We start from the raw sequence: 25,229 nt of genomic DNA, 5'->3' as shown, positions 1-25,229 counted from the left end.
TTGTATTAGTCATATTGCTGTGATGAATGCTCTGCCCTTATAGGACATTTCACATCTTCAAAGCACTTGATAAATCTTCCTAACTCACCTGCAAAGTATGTCAGCTAGTATCAGTGGGGCAAAGAGGACATGGGGTTTGTCTTAGGGCTGCACAGAAAATGAGTGACAGCTGGGACTAGAACTCTGGAATACTTGACTTGTATTCCCAAGCTCAATTCTTCTACATTATGCCGCTCAAAATGTCCTGAATAACCCCCCTGCTGAGGTACTTGCAGGATTAGAAGTGTGCATGTGGGTGTGAATGCTTTTCTAGGTGCAGAAGGGATGCTATGGCTCCCATATCTGGTGACCCTCCCGCTCGAGATCCCAACATTGAATCGTGGGGATTCCCTCCCCTTACGTTTTTCTCCAGGATCATGGGGAAGGGAACAGTGCCTTTGCATAGGAGAATGCATAAGGGTTGGGGAACATACTGCATCTTTTCACCAACATCACCAAAAGGATTTCTCCCCTGAGAGAAAAGCTAATTATGTCTAGGAGATGCATGCAACTGGGTCTAGGCTTGTCTGCAGCTTCCCTAAATGTAAATCTTTAGGAGCAAAGTCATGACTTTCTTTTGCTATTAACTGGCCTTCAGTATTAGAGGAAAAGTGACCATGACCTTACTCCAGTTTTGTCTCTACAGATAACTCCTTGTATGGGTGTTATAGCAGTGGCTCTTCTGATTCTACTGGTCCCTGATCCAACCCAGGATGCAGCTGAGGGACATGGAGGCCAGAGCATCTCTAACACAACTCAGGGAGCAGATAAGAAGCCTGGTGCCGAGAGTACTGCCAGCACGACCTGGTGTGAAGATGTCAAGTCCCTCAGCAAGAAGTAGGTGGCTATGGCTGCAAAGGCTACACCCCGCCTCAAAAGGCTATTAAACCAATAGAGCAATTCCAAATTCAGAAAGCTGCCATATTCTACATGCAGGTCCTCTACATCCATATGCTGTTGGGCATGTAAGATCACAGAGATGTCTGTAATGAATCCCCCTTCCTTAATTACTGATAAACTTACTACCTGTGAGACTAAGAACTGATCTGCACTGGTCACTGCAAGATGCAGAGCAGCTAGTCTTTGGGACAGAGGGAACAGGGGTGTCTGGCTCACTTATTACTGGAGAGACTCTGTTAGAATTGCCTATCCAATTTAGAAATGGGCCTGAACTCTAGCACTGGTTCAGTCTAGCTGATACTGTCATTCAGTTTGAATCCTGATCCAAACCTGCCTCCAAACTTAACCTTCCTGGGGCTCTATGTTGGGATTCAGTTCAGGGGTATAACTTCACAACTCTGGCCCATCCCTAGCATGTACAAATGTTTGTGGTCTCCCATGAGGCTATCTGTTGCTGTGATTAGTTGGACTCAAATGAAATATAAATCCAGTGTAGAGGAACTCCTCACCTGCTTGTGGTAGAGCAAACATAATCCTATTCCTAGGTGTACAGCTGACGGGGCTGAGAGTTCACCCCAACAAACAAGGGGCGGTCCCAAGTGTTGGGTATTTTGACAATTAGGTTGCAACATCCTGAGTCATGGTATGAGGATGAACAACCCAAAGGCTCCTTCAGATCCAAGCAAATGGAGCACATTAGAGGGCAGAAAGAGCTGTGCTACAACCAGTTGATCCCAGTTCAAAGTAGCCTTGCGGGCCCTAGACTTTATGGTCTATAGGGTGCTTGGAGGTCTCAGATGACAGGAGATACAGGAAAACGAGGGGTCTTTATAACAGGTCTGAGAGCCAATTGAACACCTGCCAATTAGGAACAGGCCAGATAATTCTACACTACTACTGTCTCACTGCTGCCTCATGGCTCCCTGTTTGTCTTTTCTTTATACTGTGACGATAAGCTCTCTGGAGCAGGGACTGTCTTTTGTTCTTTCGGCATATTGCCTAGCACAGAGGGGTCCTGGTCCAAGACTGATGTTCCTGGGCACTACAATAATACAAATAACAAATGAAGACAAGCAGCAGTTCAAATGACTGAATGCCCTGTGGGGCTTTCTAACGGAATCTGTCTCATTCCTAGTGTTCTGCAGCAGCAGGAGCAGCGCACTATTGCTAATAATTATTCAGCCCTGTGAATCTATAATGCCTTCTGCAATCAGAGTAAAAGGCCCTCCCTTCCCCTAAGAGCTTCCAGAACAGGGGCCTGCCTGCTCTGTGCTTACTGCTTACTGCTGGACATATGTTTGTTACCAGTTGTGACTTGAGCAGGGCTACACTTGGTAGTAAATGTTTGCCTCTCCCAACCTTGCTCCTTTAGGGGAACGCTGGGCTCAGGATCTGTTGCCATGGAGTATCAGTTCCTCAGCTCTGAAAAGTGCCTAGAGGAAGACATGGCTGGCAGCAGGGGGAAAATAAGAACAGGAAAATCCATATCTCTTAGTGGTGCCATTACTTGGGACCAATGTGCTGTTGAACTTTGTGCCTAGGTGTCAGTGTTAATACCATTGTGTGATCATTTCCTTTTCATGATGCTGAATTTGTGGGTGTCTCCTAAGGAATGTTGTATCAGTACTTCTCAGGCAGTCTTGCATGTATTGAATAGTCTGCTGCAGTGCCTTATGATATCAGGGGGCTAGATCCTGCAAGATCAGGACTTAGATTTGTGAAGTAACTGTGCATCCTCTGATGTATGACCAGCTAACCACGTCAGCTTTGGCAAAAGGCTGGAAAAGCTGATTTTCTTTATCCACTAGGTTTCAGAGTAGCAGCCGTGTTAGTCTGTATTTGCAAAAAGAAAAGGAGTACTTGTGGCACCTTAGAGACTAACAAATTTATTTGAGCATAAGCTTTCGTGAGCTACAGCTCACTTCATCGGATGCATTCAGTGGAAAATACAGTGGAGAGATTTATATACATAGAGAACATGAAACAATGGGTGTTACCATACACAGTGTAACGAGAGTGATCACTTAAGGTGAGCTATTACCAGCAGGCATATTTGTGTGAGCGGGGGTGGGGTGGGGGGGGTGAACTTTTGTAGTGATAATCAAGGTGGGCCATTTCCAGCAGTTGACAAGAACGTCTGAGGAACAGTGTGGGGTGGGGTGGGGGGTATAAACATGGAGAAATAGTTTTACTTTGTGTAATGACCCATCCACTCCCAGTCTTTATTCAAGCCTAAGTTAACTGTACCCAGTTTGCAAATTAATTCCAATTCAGCAGACTCTTTGGAGTCTGTTTCTGAAGTTTTTTTGTTGAAGAATTGCCACTTTTAGGTCTGTAATCGAGTGACCAGAGAGATTGAAGTGTTCTCCGACTGGTTTTTGAATGTTATAATTCTTGACGTCTGATTTGTGTCCATTTATTCTTTTACGTAGAGACTGTCCAGTTTGACCAATGTACATGGCAGAGGGGCATTGCTGGCAAATGATGGCATATATCACATTGGTAGATGTGCAGGTGAACGAGCCTCTGATAGTGTGGCTGATGTGATTAGGCCCTATGATGGTGTCCCCTGAATAGATATGTGGACACAGTTGGCAACGGGCTTTGTTGCAAGGATTAGGTTCCTGGGTTAGTGGTTCTGTTATGTGGTGTGTGGTTGCTGGTGAGTATTTGCTTCAGGTTGGGGGGCTGTCTGTAAGCAAGGACTGGCCTGTCTCCCAAGATCTGTGAGAATGTGGGTCGTCCTTCAGGATAGATTGTAGATCCTTGATGATGCGTTGGAGAGGTTTTAGTTGGGGGCTGAAGGTGATGGCTAGTGGTGTTCTGTTATTTTCTTTGTTGGGTCTGTCCTGTAGTAGGTGACTTCTGGGTACTCTTCTGGCTCTGTCAATCTGTTTCTTCACTTCAGCAGGTGGGTATTGCAGTTGTAAGAATGCTTGATAGAGATCTTGTAGGTGTTTTGTCTCTGTCTGAGGGGTTGGAGCAAATGCGGTTGTATCGTAGAGCTTGGCTGTAGACAATGGATCGTGTGGTGTGGTCTGGCTGAAAACTGGAGGCATGTAGGTAGGAATAGCGGTCAGTAGGTTTCCGGTATAGGGTGGTGTTTTTGTGACCATCGCTTATTAGCACCGTAGTGTCCAGGAAGTGGATCTCTTGTGTGGACTGGTTCAGGCTGAGGTTAATGGTGGGATGGAAATTGTTGAAATCATGGTGGAATTCCTCAAGGGCTTCTTTTCCATGGGTCCAGATGATGAAGATGTCATCAATGTAGCGCAAGTAGAGTAGGGGCATTAGGGGATGAGAGCTGAGGAAGCATTGTTCTCAGTCAGCCATAAAAATGTTGGCATACTGTGGGGCCATGCGGGTACCCATAGCAGTGCCACTGATTTGAAGGTATACATTGTCCCCAAATGTGAAATAGTTGTGGGTGAGGACAAAGTCACAAAGTTCAGCCACCAGGTTTGCCGTGACATTATCGGGGATAGTGTTCCTGATGGCTTGTAGTCCATCTTTGTGTGGAATGTTGGTGTAGAGGGCTTCTACGTCCATAGTGGCCAGGATGGTGTTTTCAGGAAGATCACCAATGGATTGTAGTTTCCTCAGGAAGTCAGTGGTGTCTCGAAGATAGCTGGGAGTGCTGGTAGGGCCTGAGGAGGGAGTCTACATAGCCAGACAATCCTGCTGTCAGGGTGCCAATGCGTGAAATGATGGGGCGTCCAGGATTTCCAGGTTTATGGATCTTGGGTGGCAGATAGAATACCCCAGGTCGGGGTTCTAGGGGTGTGTCTGTTTGGATTTGTTCTTGTGCTTTTTCAGGGAGTTTCTTGAGCAAATGGTGTAGTTTCTTTTGGTAACCCTCAGTGGGATCAGAGGGTAATGGCTTGTAGAAAGTGGTGTTGGAGAGCTGCATAAGAGCCTCTTGTTCATATTCCGACCTATTAATGATGATGACAGCACCTCCTTTGTCAGCCTTTTTGATTATGATGTCAGAGTTGTTTCTGAGGCTGTGGATGGCATTGTGTTCTGCACAGCTGAGGTTATGGGGCAAGTGATGCTGCTTTTCCACAATTTCAGCCCGTGCACTTCGGCAGAAGCACTCTATGTAGAAGTCCAGTCTGTTGTTTTGACCTTCAGGAGGAGTCCACCCAGAATCCTTCTTTTTGTAGTCTTGGTAGGAAGGTCTCTGTGGGTTAGTATGTTGTTCAGAGGTGAGTTGGAAATATTCCTTGAGTCGGAGACGTCGAAAATAGGATTCTAGGTCACCACAGAACTGCATCATGTTCGTGGGGGTGGAGGGGCAGAAGGAGAGGCCTCGAGACAGGACAGATTCTTCTGCTGGGCTAAGAGTATAGTTGGATAGATTAACAATATTGCTGGGTGGGTTAAGGGAACCACTGTTGTGGCCTCTTGCGGCAAGTAGTAGTTTAGATAGTTTAGTGTCCTTTTTCTTTTGTAGAGAAGCAAAGTGTGTGTTGTAAATGGCTGCTGAATTGGAATTAATTTGCAAACTGGATACAATTAACTTAGGCTTGAATAAAGACTGGGAGTGGATGGGTCATTACACAAAGTAAAACTATTTCTCCATGTTTATTCCCCCCCACCGTTCCTCAGACGTTCTTGTCAACTGCTGGAAATGGCCCACCTTGATTATCACTACAAAAGTTCACCCCCCCACCCCACCCCCGCTCACACAAATATGCCTGCTGGTAATAGCTCACCTTAAGTGATCACTCTCGTTACACTGTGTATGGTAACACCCATTGTTTCATGTTCTCTATGTATATAAATCTCCCCACTGTATTTTCCACTGAATGCATGCGATGAAGTGAGCTGTAGCTCACGAAAGCTTATGCTCAAATAAATTTGTTAGTCTCTAAGGTGCCACAAGTACTCCTTTTCTTTTATCCACTAGGTGGCACTGTTTACCTGCATGAAGTTTCTTTCTCCCAGGCCGGACTAACATTGTAATCTGCCTTCAAATGCATTCCTATCTGCTCCCTTTATTTTAAGGACAAACTACCTCTTCTGCTTTCCTGGGAACCAGGCTTGATCATATCTCACCACCATAGAGTGACTACATCATCTGGGAGGATGGAATTGTGGTTCATTAGTAGTGGCTGGACACTAGAGCACAGTACTCCACTTGGTGACTGGCATTTCTTTATGGGCACTCTGCACAATAGTCACACTTGAGACCCAAATCAGGATTTTTGTGGTCTGTAGGCAACTGCTGTCTTAGGTGAGCCAAAAGGTCCTTGGTTGTTCTGATGCATGCAATGCAAAGCTTTACTCATCAGGAGGTCACTCTTCAAACATTAGTGATGTAACAGATCTGTGGCCCCCTAGTGTCATGTACTGGCTGTGTATGTATGTGACCTATTTGCCTCTACTGACTGATCCACAAAGAATAAGGGACCTGCTACTGCAAATCAAGGGAGATCTCTTTAACTCAAATGCTAGAGCCATGTGTCTTGAGGAGCTGAGATACTAAGTTGCTAATCCTGGCTCACTGGGAGGTTACGACATGTCATCTATAGCACATGTATCTGACATCAGTGGTTCTCAACCAGGGGTACGCATTCTGCCGGGGGTACGCAGAGGTCTTCCAGGGAATACATCAACTCAACTAGATATTTGCCTAGTACATAAAAAGCACTAGCGAAGTCAGTACAAACTAAAATTTCATACAGACAAAATGAGAAAGTATGCAATTTTCCAGTAGTATTGTGTGCTGTGACACTTTTATTTTTATGTCTGATTTTGTAAGCAAGTAGTTTTTAAGTGAGGTGAAAATTGGGGTACGCAAGTCAAATCAGACTCCTGAAAGGGGTACAGTAGTCTGAGAGCCACCGTCTTACACTAAGATGTCATCCTTATCCTATTGACCTTTTAGTCTAAAGTAGACTTTCTGTTCGTTCTAGGGGGTCTGTGAAACAGTTTAACAGTTCTAATTGCTTCCAGTAGAGGCAGCTTGTTATACTGCTTACCCTTCTGCTTGAAAACTCTGTAGGCTGATTAAGAAATAATTTATACTTTCATGACACTTTGAGATACAGTAACACTTAACTTCTCAACTCCTTCCTTAACTATTGGACCGTCCAAACTGTTGTGCTCGTGTATATTGGCAACAAAACAGACTTCAAATCATCCTGAGGCACTCAGGGCTCTCTCTGTGCACTGTATTTTCAAACTGTTGGCAAGTCATGACATTTTCACCACCTTCCAACACTGTCATTTTTCTTTCACAGCCTACCTGCAGTAAATGCTTGTGTGAATCTCCAAGAAAAAGATGGACTTTAACACTGTGAAAGCAAAAGTTCACACAACTAATTAATGCCTAACGCTTGCTGCTCTGAGTTTATATAGATTTGATCTCTTCAGTAATCAGATCTTCATAATCAACAGGGAAGTTACTCACATTGTTAACAGCTTTCTGAAGCAATCCATTCATGTTGATTACTTAGAACACTAGATATCCAGGCTGGACTTCTCCTTCCTTCCCATGTCCCATTCTTTCAAACTATTGATCATAGCACTAATACTTATTTCTTTTGGTGTGACAGCCCAAGTTTCATCTGGTCCTCATTGGGTGTGACAGCCATGGCCTTTGTGACTGGAGCCCTGGGATTATGGGTACCAGTGTTCCTTTCCAGGGCTCAGCTATTCCATGACCTTGTACCTCCATGCCTTCAGGAGCCATGCGATTCTTCCACCAGGTGAGACACACTTCACTCTGAAAAGATCAGACAGGGTATAGGAAATGCATATATGAACACTCCATGTTTCTAAATGCTAACGGCGGTCATGTGCTTTCTCTTCCTAAAGACAAAGGGTAGGATGGGGCTGAGAACGCTTATTGAGAAGGCGTAAGTGTTGATGTGTTGCTCCATTTTACAGATGACAAACTGAGTCAGATAACTGACTTGTCCAAGGTCACACAGGTAGTATGTAATGGAGCCAGGAACTAATGCCAGCATGCCCTCCTTATGATGGGGCGTAATTCATCTATAAATTGCTTTAAATCATCCAAGGAAAGAGATAAACTGTGCATATTACGATTAGCAATGTAATCTCTTGACTAAATTACTCTTAATGTACACTTCTTGCAACAGAATCTAATGAACTGGGGTGCCCTAAGGGACTGCTCCTCATCCCAAGTGAATGGATCACCTAATTAGGAGAAGATTCTGGCTTGCTCCTGAAATGCTTCTCAAATTCCTTGACTTGGCTCGTGTACAATGTGCCGGCTCCCTAAAGGGTTAAAATCGGCCACTGGTGAAAGGCTCTGATCTCTCCCAGAAGGAGCTGACTTGTAGTGGAGGGAAATCCAGGGCAACATACTAACTTCTTTAAAAAGCGCTTAGAAGACAGTACTAAATCGGTTTGGCTTTGCAGAATTGGCTCCCTCCTTACAAAGAAGTATCAGCCCTTGATCTGAAGAGCATCCCTACTTGGATGCCACTGAATCCCTGATGGGTGTCCCAGACAAGCAGCAGCCCTTGCAAGAAGTAGAAGTCTTAGAGCCAGGCTTACACACAAATATGCCAATACAGGTGTTCCCATAAGGACTTTCACTGATTTTGCTACACTGAATTAGTTAAATCTGTGCAATTTCAGTCTGTAGACAAGCCCTTAATTTGGCTTCTTGGGGAGCATCCCAGTTAAACTTATTCTCTTAAAGGGCTTTCCAGTTACATCAGATTTATATCAGTATTAGAATACGTGGGTTGGAGGGGAGAAGTAATTTAAACATCTAAGTAATGAAAAGTTGCTGATTGGAGAAGGGTTCAAGCATGAGGTTCAGATTCAGAGTTTAAGGGAGTTTAGTCCTACCTTCAGTGGATATGGGGAACAACTGATCATTGTCCTCTTTCCTTAACATATTTGAAGACTGTTATCAGGCTCCCTCCTCAGTCTTCTTTTCTCAGGACTAGATATGCCCAGTTTTTTTAACCTTCCTTCATAGGTCAGGTTTTCGAAACCTTTTATAATTTTTGTCGCTGTCCTGTGGACTCTCCAGTTTGTCCAGATCTTTATAAAAGTGTGGCCATCCCTATTCCTTTCCTACTATTCTGGTATTAGAATCAACTGCCAACGTGGCAAAGTTACTGTGACTCCAGTGTGAATCAGGCTTGATTCATCTGGCACAGTACCATAACCTTTTATATAAAAATAAGGTAATTTCCACCAATCAATAATTTATCTGCAGGCAGAGCTCTTCTGGAGAGGAATTCTCCGTTACAGATCTTGAAATGCAGATAAAATATCAGATACCTTCAGAAAATGATGTGTGGTGTTGGGAGGACGGGAGGGATTTGTTACTTTGTGTCCCAGCAAGGCAGCAGGACAGAGCAGCTGATGATGTAATTCCGATCTGGCATTTCATTGGCTTTGACGTTCTCAGAACCCTTCCTCCTTCAGAGTGGAGAAAGACAATCCTCCTTGGCTTTCTGTACTTAGGGATAGTAGAGTGTACTCAATACTGCGCTCCCACCCTTGCCAGCTACTGTCTTCCACAACACAAGCATCAAAATATCTCCCTGTCCTCTCCTCCTCTATGTACTGATTGCCAGACTCCATGCAAGTGTGACTCATCAGGCTTATGATCTGTCATGGACGTCCCAAACCAAGTTATTCCTAGCCTTTCAGGATATTTCAAGGATTGAGTGATTTGCCATACTCTTCATCCCTGTAGGGGGTTTCGAATGAAGTAAAGCAAATCAGTAGAACCCTGGTCATGTCCTGGTGGCTGTGAGATGCAAGAAACCTCAAGGAATCAGGCCAGAAGGTTCTGAATTTGGTGCTTGAGGTATCCAGGCAAGTACCTGGGGTTTTCAAACACTAAAAGATCCCATGACAGTCTTAAAAAAAAAATTATCTCCAGAAATGGGTTTCTGCACTTAGCCAAAAGGTCTCTTCCACTCCTTCTGTCTTAAATGCTCCTTTTCTATCTTACGGGTGGCTATGTTTCAGTACTAGCCTACAGCTCATAGCTCCTTTGGGATAAAAAGGGATCTCTAAAGACAATTGCAGGGCCCCTCAGAAACACTAATGTAACCTTAGATCTTCAAACTTGCCTGTACCGGGCAAATGTGTATAAAATAAATCTTCTGACCATTGATCCTCTATCCATGTCATTTCTAAGAACTGTTTAACTGTGATGGTTGCCTAGAGTAGTGAAGAGTGGTAAGCCTATTGCACACTTGAACTCTGCCTGATAGAGTTGGCTGTCAGTTATTGCTTCACCTTTTTAGTGTAGAATTAGTAACTAATTTCCTCCTAACTGTCTGGGAGAAATGGTAAGAGTCAGTGTGCTGCAGTTTAAAAGAACAGAGTCCTTGTTTGGCATCACAGCCTGCTATGTATAAGTGCAGATCTCCCTGCCCTAGAGGAGAGCCAAGAAAGGGCACCATTTTTTAAGGGTATGTCTACTCTGCAATTAGACACCTATGGCTAGCCCATGCCAGCTGACTTGGGCTAGGCTAAGGGTCTGTTTAATTGTGGTGTAGATGGGCTTGGGCTGTAGCCCAAGCCCTGGGACCCTCTGACCTCTCAGAGTCCTAGAGCCCAGGCCCCAGCCGAGCCTGAACATCTACATCACAATTAAACAGCCCCATGAGCCCGAGTCAGCTGGCATGGGCCAGCCGTGGGTGTCTAATTGCAGAGTAGACATACCCTTAAAGCCACATAGCATGCTACCAGAATGCTAAAATATTTAGAGCCTCTTGTGTTCTGAACACTACACTTCTGTCTCCACTTCATTCGAGAGGGCTGTGATAGATTAAACAATCATAGAATCATAGAATATCAGGGTTGGAAGGGACCTCAGGAGGCCATCCAGTCCAACCTCCTGCTCAAAGCAGGACCAATCCCCAATCAAATCATCCCAGCCAGGGCTTTGTCAAGCCTGACCTTAAAAACTTCTAAGGAAGGAGATTCTACCACCTCCCTAGGTAACGCATTCCAGTGTTTCACCACCCTCCTAGTGAAAAAGTTTTTCCTAATATCCAACCTAAACCTCCCCCACTGCAACTTGAGACCATTACTCCTTGTCCTGTCATCTTCTACCACTGAGAATAGTCTAGAACCATCCTCTTTGGAACCACCTCTCAGGTAGTTGAAAGCAGCTATCAAATCCCCCCTCATTCTTCTCTTCTGCAGACTAAACAATCCCAGTTCCCTCAGCTTCTCCTCATAAGTCATGTGTTCCAGACCCCTAATCATTTTTGTTGCCCTTCGCTGGACTCTCTCCAATTTATCCACATCCTTCTTGTAGTGTGGGGCCCAAAACTGGACACAGTACTCCAGATGAGGCCTCACCAATGTCGAATAGAGGGGAACGATCACATCCCTCGATCTGCTCGCTATGCCCCTACTTATACATCCCAAAATGCCATTGGCCTTCTTGGCAACAAGGGCACACTGCTGACTCATATCCAGCTTCTCGTCCACTGTCACCCCTAGGTCCTTTTCCGCAGAACTGCTGCCTAGCCATTCGGTCCCTAGTCTGTAGCTGTGCATTGGGTTCTTCCGTCCTAAGTGCAGGACCCTGCACTTATCCTTATTGAACCTCATCAGGTTTCTTTTGGCCCAATCCTCCAATTTGTCTAGGTCCCTCTGTATCCTATCCCTGCCCTCCAACGTATCTACCACTCCTCCCAGTTTAGTATCATCTGCAAATTTGCTGAGAGTGCAATCCACACCATCCTCCAGATCATTTATGAAGATATTGAACAAAACCGGCCCCAGGACCGACCCCTGGGGCACTCCACTTGACACCGGCTGCCAACTAGACATGGAGCCATTGATCACTACCCGTTGAGCCCGACAATCTAGCCAACTTTCTACCCACCTTATAGTACATTCATCCAGCCCATACTTCTTTAACTTGCTGACAAGAATACTGTGGGAGACCGTGTCAAAAGCTTTGCTAAAGTCAAGAAGCAATACATCCACTGCTTTCCCTTCATCCACAGAATCAGTAATCTCATCATAGAAGGCGATTAGATTAGTCAGGCATGACCTTCCCTTGGTGAATCCATGCTGACTGTTCCTGATCACTTCACTCTCGTGTAAGTGCTTCAGGATTGATTCCTTGAGGACCTGCTCCATGATTTTTCCGGGGACTGAGGTGAGGCTGACTGGCCTGTAGTTCCCAGGATCCTCCTTCTTCCCTTTTTTAAAGATTGGCACTACATTAGCCTTTTCCCAGTCATCTGGGACTTCCCCCGTTCGCCACGAGTTTTCAAAGATAATGGCCAATGGCTCTGCAATCACATCCGCCAATTCCTTTAGCACTCTCGGATGCAACTCGTCCGGCCCCATGGACTTGTGCACGTCCAGCTTTTCTAAATAGTCCCTAACCACCTCTTTCTCTACAGAGGGCTGGCCATCTACTCCCCATGTTGCGATGCCCAGCGCAGCAGTCTGGGAGCTGTCCTTGTTAGTGAAGACAGAGGCAAAAAAAGCATTGAGCACATTAGCTTTTTCCACATCCTCTGTCACTAGGTTGCCTCCCTCATTCAGTAAGGGGCCCACACTTTCCTTGGCTTTCTTCTTGTTGCCAACATACCTGAAGAAACCCTTCTTGTTACTCTTGACATCTCTTGATAGCTGCAGCTCCAGGTGCGATTTGGCCCTCCTGATTTCATTCCTACATGCCCGAGCAATATTTTTATACTCTTCCCTGGTCATATGTCCAACCTTCCACTTCTTGTGAGCTTCTTTTTTATGTTTAAGATCCGCTAGGATTTCACCATTAAGCCAAGCTGGTCGCCTGCCATATTTACTATTCTTTCGACTCATCGGGATGGTTTGTCCCTGTAACCTCAACAGGGATTCCTTGAAATACAGCCAGCTCTCCTGGACTCCTTTCCCCTTCATGTTAGTCCCCCAGGGGATCCTACCCATCCGCTCCCTGAGGGAGTCGAAGTCTGCTTTCCTGAAGTCCAGGGTCCGTATCCTGCTGCTTACCTTTCTTCCCTGTGTCAGGATCCCGAACTCGACCATCTCATGGTCACTGCCTCCCAGATTCCCATCCACTTTTGCTTCCCCCACTAATTCTTCCCTGTTTGTGAGCAGCAGGTCAAGAAAAGCTCCCCGCCTAGTTGGCTCGTCTAGCACTTGCACCAGGAAATTGTCCCCTACGCTTTCCAAAAACTTCCTGGATTGTCTATGCACCGCTGTATTGCTCTCCCAGCAAATATCAGGAAAATTAAAGTCACCCATGAGAACCAGGGCGTGCGATCTAGTAGCTTCTGCGAGTCAGGGACACCAAAATCTTATTTATCACAGGGAAGTTTATTTTTGTCATCAGAATCTCATCTGGGATAGAGGAAAGGGTTTACAAAAGTCCCACTGGAAGTCAAGATAAGTCTTGCTTTCAAGAAGACAAACTGGCTGTTCCTCTGAGGAGCCTTCAGCTTTCACAGGCACATGAAACAAAACTGAATGGCATTTGAAATTCTACATTGTGAAAATATTTTGTGTAGTTCCAACTGGATACCTGTTCAGTCTGCCCTGAGCTGTCATGTAAAGAAGGGCTGTATCCAGCAGTGGGCGAAGTGTCCCATGTGAGCCAGATTAATTTGAGGGTTATGATGGGTTCTACCAGTATGATCCCATGTGATGGGATCTCTTCCAAGAGAGCAGACTGGTACAAAGCTACCCCATCTGTAATGGGGGCGAGGGAGTAGCTTAGTTCATAGGTATGGCCAAGATGGCTGGAAACTCCTCTGACTCTATGGCTCTCTAAGGCAGCTCCTACTGACTGAGCACCCAGTGGGTTGTTAATCTCCCTTCCTCTGGCACAGGTGATAACACCTGCTCTGTGGCAGGGCACATCACTGCTTTGGTGGACACAACATTGATTTCCAACTAAGCATGTATTTAGCCCTGGAGGACTTGGGTAAAATGGAGCCCAGATTTGATTTCTCCATTAAAATCCTTCTCTGCTTTGTGCAATAAACACCAAAAAAAAAAAAAAGGGGTGGTGGTGAGAAAAGAAGCTTGAAACTTCTCTCTGAAACATACAAGAGAAGCTGAGGTCACAAACTAATGACAGACACATGGACTGATTCTTCTCCCTTTATGTGCCTTTATTGCCCTACTCATCCCATTCCTTTCCTTTACTGCCAGCCTAATATTTGGAGCAATTACTATCGGGACGGGAATTGTTGGTGTCCTCACCGGGGCAGGAGTTGCAAGAAGATATAAGAAGATAAACACTAAGGCCGACCCTCTTATCTGTGCCGTGGGCATGTTCTCCTCCGCCCCATGTCTCTATCTGTCTATCATGCTGGCCGAGCAGAGCATCCTTGCTACCTACGTAAGTGTCGATAAACTGTGTAGCCTTGATAGATGGTTTTGTAAGATTGCATGGGTGGGTTGCAGGGTGGTCCTCAGAATGGTCTAGTTGAAGGAATTTAATTAACAGCTTGCAATGGCTCATGCCACTATGTAGCCCACAGGCCAAGTGCTGCACAGAGGGCTCTAACCTGATCTGTGGTTGCAGTCTCTACTTCCGAGGTGTAGCCTAGGGACTACCCGCCCCATCGTGCGGAGCTCCCCTTTTAATATGAACAGCCAGACCACCTATGGAAAAGGGGACAATGCAGACCGGGACTTATAACCTCCATGCACTGCATCTTTGTACTGAAAGTGTAGTAAGTTTATTCAACCTAGTATGGCCACTTGCTAAAAGACTACAGTGCACCTTTATCTGGGCATGGTTTGACTGCCCCAGGTTTCCAAAGGTATATTTAGGCACAAACTCAAAGTCCTAACTTGGTGTTTATTTAAATGAATCTGCCATGTATGGTACTATTTCTCTTCTCTCCCAGAACACTTAAAGATTACATTGTGCTTGGCACTGTACAATAAACAGAGTTCCTGGTAAGAAGAATTTAGTCAGCAAGTTGGGTGCCCAAAATCACTAGCTGCTTTTCTTAGACCTGTGGAGATGTATCCAGAAGTGTTTCTCGGTAAAGAGGAATGCAGAAACATAACAAGAGAGATCAGTAGCTGCAGGAACTCCGCATGAGGATGAACTGAATGCAAACCTTATTTTAGCAATAATCCGTTAACAGCTATGAAAGGAATCCCAAGCCCTCTCCAATGACTCTAGATTCACTATTACCAGAATTAACATAAATAATAGGATCCATGTAAAGTTAATTACAGTAATCAACACTTCACTGCAAAAAAGGGTGCTTTCACAGTGCTTTCTCTTCTAAAAATAGCTTTTGTTCAAAAAGGTTTTCCTTTTACCTCTTCAGCAATCTAAAATCCCACTGACACTTAAGGGGGAAAGCAGATGAATTTTTCACTCGCACAGAGCAAAATGTGGACTTGACTTTAAAAAAAAAAAGATTCAGGTATGCGGAGGTAAATGGCAGAGAATATAACTGTCTTGAGAATCTGTGTGCTTTCTCTTTGTAAGAGCCTCTGTCTCAAATCCGTTTACAGTTCTGCCTCGAGCAGACATTTTTACACCTAAAGGTGCAGCACACAATCATAACTGCATATTCCACTAACTTTAACCAACCTCATAGATGATTCTGCCAGCCTATCATAGTGCTTCTCCCCCTTCCCAGCCCCTATTTCTGACTATGGATGGTTGGATGAAAATTCATTTGCTCAAAGGAGTTTGTCAGCTCCTGTTCCCTAGTTGTTGCATGAGACATCAAATGACAACCAAGCAGCATGAGATGAAAATCTTCATGAATGAAAAACTTTTTTCACACAAAAATCTCTTAGTTTTAAAGGGTGGAGGAACATACCATCATCCCCTCCAAAATATAGTGGCAGAATCCTCCTTTGAATAGAGGTTGGCATCCAGCACTCTGTCCTCAGGATTTGGGAGGAAATCCCAGAGTGGGATATGGACAGCCATAATTTCTCCCTTCTCTCTCCCACCCGCCCCCGCAGACACAGGCCAGTGGGTCTTTAAATGCTGCAGTTTCTCTATATAGATAGAAGAATATAATATTATTTATGTATTTATTTATTTTATTGAGGTCTGTGTAGTCTTGCCGCCTGTTTCTTCTGATTCTTACAACTACAGCTGCCTAACTGTTCCCCTTCCCAGCACCCACTATGCTGTTTTTTTCTTTCAAACTCCATCTGGCATAAGTCATAATGGTGTGAGAATTGGGGTGGATTGCCAGCTGGTGCATCTGACTCAAAGATCCCACTGAGTTGGAGCGTTCCATGGTGTAGGAAGCAGGCAAAGAAGCTGGCTTTCCTGTCAGTGTTAATTCAGCCACATGGAGGCCAGCAAAGTAGTCTATACCTTACAGTATAGAAAAGCGACTGAGGCAAAAACTGCACACTTCACAGAATTTCTTAAGAGTGCTTGCTGTATTCCTCTGTCCATATCTGAATAAATTATGAATGGTGCTTTGGCTGTATGTAGCTGGTGGGTGAACATCAGCCTTGTGTTGTCTATCCAAACTTACAAGAAACCTCTTGTGGAAGTTGAAATGGAAGTATTTCAAGACTTTTTCAGTATTTCTCTGTGACAGCTGGATTGGAGATGCCATTAGAACAGTCTCTTTCCTCTGCTTTCCGTGTGCATAGTTCAGCAATTCTTAATTTCAGAATTAGTTTTTGTGCAGGTGGTGCAAATTGCAACAACGGTGTCTGAATTTTGTTCCATCTCAGGATGTGGTTTGGTTTGGATCACCTGTCTGAATCTATTCCACCATCCAAAGCTGTAAATTTCCTTATGCTGATAGGAGAGGAGTATACTTGGCTGTAGCAGCGAGTACTGTCTCCTTAGTGCCTTGATACATTTTTATGTTTGAATTTTAGCTATTTATCAGGAGCCAGATTACAATGAGGGCTGAATTCAAACTGGATTTAAATGGGTGCACCTCCATTGACCTTAGCACTGAGTTTGCCCCAGTGAAGCCAAATTTTGAGCCAACCTGCAGTTCCTCTCTTCTTAGCCACCGACTGCTGCGATCCAGTGGGATTAGTACCTGTGGCCTGCAATTAGACTTTCTTGGTTACATGTGATGTCTGCTTCTTGCCCAAGTGACTCTTTTACTTGGTTTAGGAAAAAGGCACCATGTTTTCCTTAAACCAGCCCATTAATTGCTACTCTGACTCTTCCCTAGATAGGTCTTGCTGGAACTGATTTCATACAAACTTGATTCCTTCATCTATTTTATTTTTCATTTGACAATGTAACAGCATGTTGGCTGCCCTTAAAATACCTTTCCAAATTTCTTCAGGAAAAAAATCACAGGGGATTTAGTTTTTTCTAGGGTGGTTATAGGGAACCCCAGAGATACAGATGCTCACCATGTTGCTGTTCCTGTTCACAAACCTCCAGGGCTGATATAAGTCTTTTCTTCAAAGCTGACGGTACCTTCAAATAGAAATTGTAGCCAGTGTGCCATGTAAACTACCATCAGGCTTTAAATTGCTCATTTGTCAGGGACTGGGAAGGGAAACAGGGAAAAGAAATAGACAATTGGAGTGGGCATAGTGCTGGAATCTGGCAGGGAGGGTTGGGGGGGGCGGGGAAGAAAGGGGGCTTAAAAATGGGGGAAAAGAAAGTGATACAAATCTCCTTTGATACAGTACACATGGTTCTTGCCCAAACACTACAGCTGTACTAAATATGCAGTATTTAGGGCCACTAATGTAAAACATAATGTATTTGAGGCAAGGAGGGAACCATCATTAAGACTTAAATAATGGACCAAATGTGCATTCTTGGTGCAACTCCCTTGACTTCAGTTGTTGCAGAAGGGATAAATCTAGTCTATTATGTATGACAGGCAGATATGATCTAGCTTCGCAAGCCATTGTTGCAGTGTATTTATTAGTCAGTTTGAAGAAATCATGGAAGATTATTTGTGTAATAATATGTTACAAGATACGTGACTGACCTATAGCAGGGCATTCTTGAATCTCATTTCATGTTTAAATATCATAGTTCAGCATTCAGTCTACTTTACAGGGGCTATATAAGAATACAAATACCTCATTCACAGCAATAATCCTAATAAAATAATAACCCTGTTACTGTGGAATCTTATAACCATTCCAATGTAACTAATGGCTGTCTCCTAGTACTGTATCTAGGACCTCAGCTGACTCTGTGGTCTGAACAGTACCGTAGCTGGGCTTCCCTGTTGTTTTGGACAGACATTCCAAACCATTACACTTATTAACAGATGAGAGCTGACTTGCCACAAAACAGACAAGATTGTCTGTAGCTCTAACAGAGCCATTCCCCATATTAATTTAGAGTAGTGATTTGAGAGGTCTTAGGCTGCACTGGGGAATGGCAGAAATAGCAGGGTGCACATAAATAATGCATTGTGTGTGGCTTCTCTGTGTGAGTAAACGGCTTCCAGGATCTTTTTCCCTGATCCAGGGAAAAGGAACACACACAGAATCTCTCGATACTCTTGTGCACAGCTGGATGGTGAGGAAACCTGAGGTGCATTTATATCATAGGTGGGAAAATAAAATTGGTGCTAGTTCAAGAACAGAGAACAGCTACGACGGGACACTGCAGCTGTAGGTGTTGCATCCCAAAGCTGGGGGGGGGGGGAGTTAATATTTTTCCACTCTGAGCTAAAACTATCCTCTGCATGAGACCTTAAAAATGAACTCTGTTAGGCCAAGATGGAATCACTCATACGACCAGAACTAAATAGATCTGATAATATGGACTAGTACAAGGTATTTAATAATGATCTAAACTACTCTAGTGGAATTGTGTGGAGCTGTAGGGCCTGGGGCCTTTGCTGTAGCATGCTGTAACTCTTTATCCCGGTTTCTCTGCTGTTCCAGCTCATGTCAATCCCACCACTTGTAATACTCTGGGCCCAATTCATCTTTGACTTCCCTGTGATGAATTTGGCCCTCTTTCTCAGCACCTTGTTTGGCACGTCCTTGTGCTGGAAGAAGTGTCTAGACCTATTGTCACTTGGATTTTAACACTAGATTTTACGGTTTAAAGTTATTCTATTTCTGTACGACAAACATGCTCCACATGTCCTCTTTTTTTTTTTTTTTTTTTTTTTGGTGCATGTACATTTTATAATGCCTTGTCCTACTATACTGCCTTTCATCCCAGAATCTCAAATTATTTTACAAATGCAAAGCATCATGAGTCCCCTATAAGGGAGATGTGTAGTATTAACCTGCTACTTCTATAAAAGAGGGATAAGTGAGTTGCTGAAGGCCATAGTGTGTTAGTAGTGTCCAGGAAGAGTTCTGGACTCTTTCAGTCCTTTGGTTGTAATTGCTACACAAACACACACTTCTTCTAGATCCAAAAGATCTGCTACTTTCTTTCCATGTTTCCATAAATCTCCCCTTTCTTTCCGTCTCTTCTCTCTGTCACTTGAATCCACACTGCCTCTTATAACCTGCTGTAGGATGGATGGATTTGCATAAAGCTTAAGCTGCACAGCAGGACTCAACTTCATGCAAACACTTGCAGAAAGTCCCTTTCCAGGACTGAAATCCGCTCCCTCAATCTGCAGTGATTCTGAAGTACCAAATTACAAACAATGATCCAGTTGAATTTTCATGGCACCAGTAAAAGAGAGGAAGGAAGGGACTTGTCTAGCACATGATCAGTTAGGACTGTCCAGCCTCTTCCCACCCAGTTCTGCCCCCTCCCCCGAGTGCACCCCCCACTCCCCTCCCCCCCAGCGCTCGCTGCGAAACAGCTGATTGCAGCAGGCGGGAGGGGCTGGAAGGGGGAGGGAGGAGGAGAAGTTGATTGGCAGAGTGGCCAGTGGCCGGGAGGCGCTGGGGCGAGGGCAGGAGCTAGAGGGCTGGAGCACCGACGGAGTCAGCGCCTGTGTCAATGGTTCTCAACCAGAGGTACATGTGTCCCTGGGCGTACACAGAGGTCTTCCAAGGGGTAAATCAACACACCTAGATAGTTGCCTAGTTTTACAATAGGCTACATAAAAAGCACTAGCAAAGTCAGTACTAACTAAAATTTCATACAGACAATGACTTGTTTATACTGCTTTATATACTTTACGCTGAAATGTAGTACAATGTTTATATTCCTGTTGATTTATTTTATAATGATATGATAAAAATGAGAAAGTAAGCAATTTTTCAGTAATAATGTGCTCTGACACTTGTATTTTTATGTCTGATTTTGTAAGCAAGTAGTTTTTAAGTGAGGTGAAACTTGGGGTACGGAAGACAAATCAGACTCCTGAAAGGGGTAGAGTAGTCTGGGAAGGTTGAGCACCACGGATTTAGCTTACTGTACTTAGTGCATAACTGTGGCCACTGTCACTAAAGTCGGATACTGCCTTCTGAAATTGCTCAGGATTGATAGTTTATTACAGGTTAACTTTTTAATCTTGTGGTGTTTCCATCAGATGCGGTTTGGTCCACACAACCTGATTTAAACCCATATCTAGGGACTAGCAGGGAGAGGGTTTCCAAGACCACAGATGTAAGATTTATTAGGGACCCAGCCATGGTGGGAAGTGTGGTGTGGCCCATCTGTGGTGAATTAGGGAATCCTACAGGGCACCATAAGAGGCATGTGATCCAAGGAATCTGGGCTGGCTGTGTCTAGCCTCCTCTTGGGATGAGCCCTCTGAGTGCAGTACTTGAACTTTGCCTGCACAGAGTCATCCTGTTGGTTTCATTTAGAAACCTGGCCAAAAGAACCTCGTAGAGCTCATTTTAAAACTCATCTGACTGTGGGGAGTTCCTCCGTGCTATTGGTTTGATTTTTTTTTTAAACTGGGTTCTGAAATGCTTGCTCCCATCTGCTACACCTACACCTGCCCCTTATGTTTTATGTGTGTGGGGATTGGGAGTGAGGACTCATGACTCCTGTCCCTGACTCTGTTACTGACAAGATGTGATGTTTGGCGAGTCACTTACTCTGTGTGCCTCCATTTCCCCATCTTTAAAATGAGACTATTTGCATTTATCTCTGGCGGTGTTAGGATGTTTAGTTAAGGTTTGTAAAGAGATTTTCATGTACAGCACCTCTCATTACCATAGCAAAGTATAATTACACTTCAGTGAACTCACCTAGCCACTTTATGGTACAGAAAGTCAATCTGTCAAACAGAACTACTATGGTTCATTTTGTTTATGTTTTTTCAGATTTTTATTGCACTTGGAGAATTTTTTTTAGCCTTAAACTGGGCCATTGTGGCTGACATACTACTGGTAAGTTCAAGTTCATTCTTCCTGCTGTTGTATGGTTTGTGCTGATAATTTTAATTCTGTTCTCAAATCTGTGTACTCAAAGTACCTGCTTCTCCTACTAAGCCTTTTGACTCCTCCCAAGAATACCATAATTGGTACCCCATTAACACTAAAAGTTGGCCTGCACCAGTAATAGACTCCATTTCACTGCCCATATTCAAATGTTTTATGTTTGTGCTGAAATGGCTTTGAATAAGAGATCCAAGTGGGGAAAACTCAACATCTTTAAATCACTGTTTTCTAAAGAAAATTGCTTATTAGGGAAGTCTGATGAAATATGCATCGTTACTCTCCTTGGCTTGCGGTGTCACTACTGGAACCTCCAGTAGTGTAGTGAACTTCGCTGTTTTCCTAACACTTTGGAAATGTGGCACTGTTTATTAATTTGATCTGTAAACGCTGAAAGCTGTGTGCACTGTTTTGGGGAATAGAGGAATTTGCTGATAATTGACAGAGTGGTGAAATGAGATGGAGTCACTTGCTTTGTAATTTTAACCCCAGCTATTTAACATTTTGAGACCGTAACTCTCTGGAAGGGGTAAAAGTGTTCTAGCAGCGAATACCAGTGTTTTGGATGGACATTATGCTGTCATTAGTGATCTCTACTGAAGGTGTAAATGAAGGGGCATGCTCAGTGAGAATAAATTCACTTGCAGCATGAACCTGAAAGCCCCTCAGAACAATGGCTTTACTGCCATGCTGCTGCCATGTGGAGATACTAGCTTAGACACAATGGTGGGACTTGGGCATCATTCTTGTCATGGATTTGGAGTGTGCATGATCTTGGGACAGTAGCTGTGGTGGAGATAGGGAAGATGATTGCTGCCTAATCCAGTGTGATTAATAATATACTTTTGTTATCACTAATGCTGTCAGTCAGTGTCCTGATGGACACCTGTCCCATCAGCGCTTGTGCCATAAATATAAAGGGAAGGGTAACCACCTTTCTGTGTACAGAACTATAAAATCCCTCCTGGCCAGAGGCAAAACCCTTTCACTTGTAAAGGGTTAAGAGGCTAAGATAACCTCGCTGGCACCTGACCAAAATGACCAATGAAGAGACAAGATGCTTTCAAAGCTGGAGGTGGGGGGGGGTAACAAAGGGTCTGTCTGTGTGTTGCTTTTGCCGAGAACAGATCAGGAATGCTCTTCAGAACTCCTGTAAAAAGTTAGTAAGCAATCTAGCTAGAAATGCGTTAGATTTTCTTTTGTTTAATGGCTGGTAAAATAGCTGTGCTGAATGGGATGTATATTCCTGGTTTTTGTGTCTTTTTGTAACTTAAGGTTTTGCCTAGAGGGATTCTCTATGTTTTGAATCTGATTACCCTGTAAGGTATTTACCATCCTGATTTTACAGAGGTGATTCTTTTACTTTTTCTTTAATTAAAATTCTTCTTTTAAGAACTTGATTGCTTTTTCATTGTTCTTAAGATCCAAGGGTTTGGGTCTGTGTTCACCTATGCAAATTGGTGAGGATTTTTATCAAGCCTTCCCCAGGAAAGGGGGTGTAGGGCTTGGGGGGATATTTTGGGGGAAGACATCTCCAAGTGGGCTCTTTCCCTGTTCTTTGTTTAACATGCTTGGTGGTGGCAGCATAGGGTTCAAGGACAAGGCAAAGTTTGTACCTTGAGGAAGTTTTTAACCTAAGTTGGTAAGAATAAGCTTAGAGGGTCTTTCGTGCAGGTCCCCACATCTGTACCCTAGAGTTCAGAGTGGGGAAGGAACCTTGACAGCTTGCCTTCAGGTGACCCTTCTGTCGGTTCGTTCAGTCAGTCAGTCAGTCCTTCCTTTCTCTGCCTATTCAATAACAACTTGCTGAATTCCCCTCTCAATATTGACATCTTCTTTCCAGCACTGGAAGCTGTCATTGTGACTCTGTTCTTTAGCAGGGACTGTCTGCTAACATTTCTACTCTATAGAGGAGTTCACGTACACAATGAGTGCACAATTACACCTTCCTACTGGGTAAACTTCTACGGCCTATTCTATTATGCAGTAGGTCAAACTAGAAAGCTAGTTTAAAAACTCAAAAGACCAAGCACGTCACAACTTTGATACACTCTTTGTCGTGATAGAAGGTGACCCTATACCAGTCAGGTCCAAACCTTTTAATTTTCTCACTTGCCAGTGCAGAGTGACTAAATGCCCATCAGGGCAAAGTGTGGTAAGCTATTTTCTGAGAATGCTTTGTGATGTAATCCTAAATTGTAAACTTCAGTAATTCTCATTTTCCTGGTTACACCAATCTTCACTTAGATCACTTGTTGTGTCTTTGCTCACTCAAGGACTCTATAACTTAGGAATTGTATCCATTGCATTGAAAAGCCATGTGGGTTCAGTGTACTGATGCTATCATCTTAGCTGCAGAGCAACACAGTAAACATTTAATCTTTTTTTTTTATATATATGTATTGTCATTTGTATTGTTCAGACAGTTGCTAATAATACAGCTGGACTTGGGAATGGCTGTTCTTATTTTGCCATGAAAGTGGCTTTTTTTTCTCCCCAAGTGGTGTTGCTATCTAGAAAATATCTCCAGGCTTTATTTATCCTGCAACCTGTGGAGCTGCAGACAAAGGAAGATGCTGGCTGAATGATAAAGCTCTTTTGTGGCTATTGAATTAAGTTGTATTGAATGTAGCCCCTCTGTGCCCCTTCCCCCCAGCACTAAACACGAAGAGAACTAATGTACAACCATAGCCAAAATAACGTGTGTGAATGGAGAGATGCCAAGCTCCTTTGTGGCTCTCTTCGAGAGAGGTTGTAGATGGAGTCTCCATGTGTATGAGTCTGGTTACCAAAGTGAACAACCAAGACAACAGTGATGAGGGAAGAAGGCAGCCCAGGGAAGAGCACATTTACTTGTGAGGTGTCAGTGTGTGCACAGGAGGTCTTCGGCAGCTCAGGGTGAGGAAGATGCCTTGGCTGGAGGCTTTGGGTTGGGATGGGTCAGCTTGTCTGGTTTGGAAGTGGCTCATGAGGTATATGGGTACATCTGTGTGTGTCACAGATGGGAGTGTGAATGGCAGCTCTCCTGGGAGCGTACTCAGTCTTGTGCAGCCAGCACTGAAGCACATACTGCAGCGTCCACACTTGTATTGTTAGTGAACTAGCTGGAGTACATCCAGCACAAGTACATCTGCCTGGTTGCCATTCTCTGGTTGCAGTGTATGTGCATGGCCAGTCTGTCAGTTTCATCTGCTTGGCTAGTTGGCCACTCCTCCATGTAGCCAATTAGCAAGAGGCTGTCTCTGTAAAATCATCAGGGCGAGCAGGACAGGCCCTGTAAATTAAGACATTTGTTTGGGGCACCTTGCCTATCTGACAAGGAATCCTGACGGGATCTCCCAGCAGATGACTTGCAGGCTGCCACTGGAATCAGTGAGAATGAGTGGGTGTCTAGGACATGTCCTTTGATAAGCAGGATATTATGGCACATGATTCAGAAGCCGTTGTGTGGGGGTGCTTGGTTTGTTCTGTTCCTGACAAATGCCATATTGCATTATATGCTAGTAAGAGGAAGAGTGCTCCACGCAGTTCCCATTTCATTAGCAAGCATCATGTCCAGTCAGACTCTGACAGAATGAACTGCACAATTGTACAACACTTAATGTTATATATGAGTGAAACCATAAGATCAACCTTATCTCACCTCTTCATTCTTGTTGACTACTTCTCCTAGCAGACCCACTCCATTCACTCCTTGTAATTCTGGATATTGAAAATCTCTTCAGCTGAGTGACTGCAGCATCAGTGGAACTGAATGGGTGCAAGGTATTGAATTGGGCTACAAAGTTTTCAATTTCTGGGATGCTTGTTCAATAATTCTTAATACTTTTCATCTCTATATCATTCAGTGTATAGTTGGCATCATTAGTCGCTTGTAGAGATGGGAAACGGAGTCAGCAATACAACCCAAGTCTCTCGACTCCACTCCAGTGCCTTACTCACTATAGCATGGCACCATGTTATCCACCGATTTATAGTTGTGTGCTGGCAATCTTTTTGGTCTCTGTCCCTGGAGAAAAGGATCCTTCCCCAAAAGCCACTAAGCACCAACTGCC

At 44.1% G+C, this 25,229-nt stretch overlaps 1 protein-coding gene across 1 annotated transcript in view; it reads left to right on the top strand.

Moving 5' to 3' along the window:
• The window catches only part of SPNS3 (SPNS lysolipid transporter 3, sphingosine-1-phosphate (putative)), a 47,055-nt gene that overhangs the window by 9,607 nt on the left and 12,219 nt on the right, over positions 1 to 25,229 (top strand). The window contains exons 6-9 of the mRNA XM_074974436.1: positions 686 to 876; positions 7,503 to 7,655; positions 14,077 to 14,266; positions 21,061 to 21,126. Coding sequence (XP_074830537.1) covers positions 686 to 876; positions 7,503 to 7,655; positions 14,077 to 14,266; positions 21,061 to 21,126 — 600 coding nt within the window. The remainder of the gene's footprint in view (positions 1 to 685; positions 877 to 7,502; positions 7,656 to 14,076; positions 14,267 to 21,060; positions 21,127 to 25,229) is intronic.

The sequence above is a fragment of the Natator depressus genome, chromosome 17 (genome assembly GCF_965152275.1).
Source record: "Natator depressus isolate rNatDep1 chromosome 17, rNatDep2.hap1, whole genome shotgun sequence".
Classification (NCBI taxonomy): Eukaryota; Metazoa; Chordata; order Testudines; family Cheloniidae; genus Natator; species Natator depressus.
Note: the sequence above shows the minus strand (reverse complement) of the source record. Positions and strands in the feature narration are given on the sequence as shown.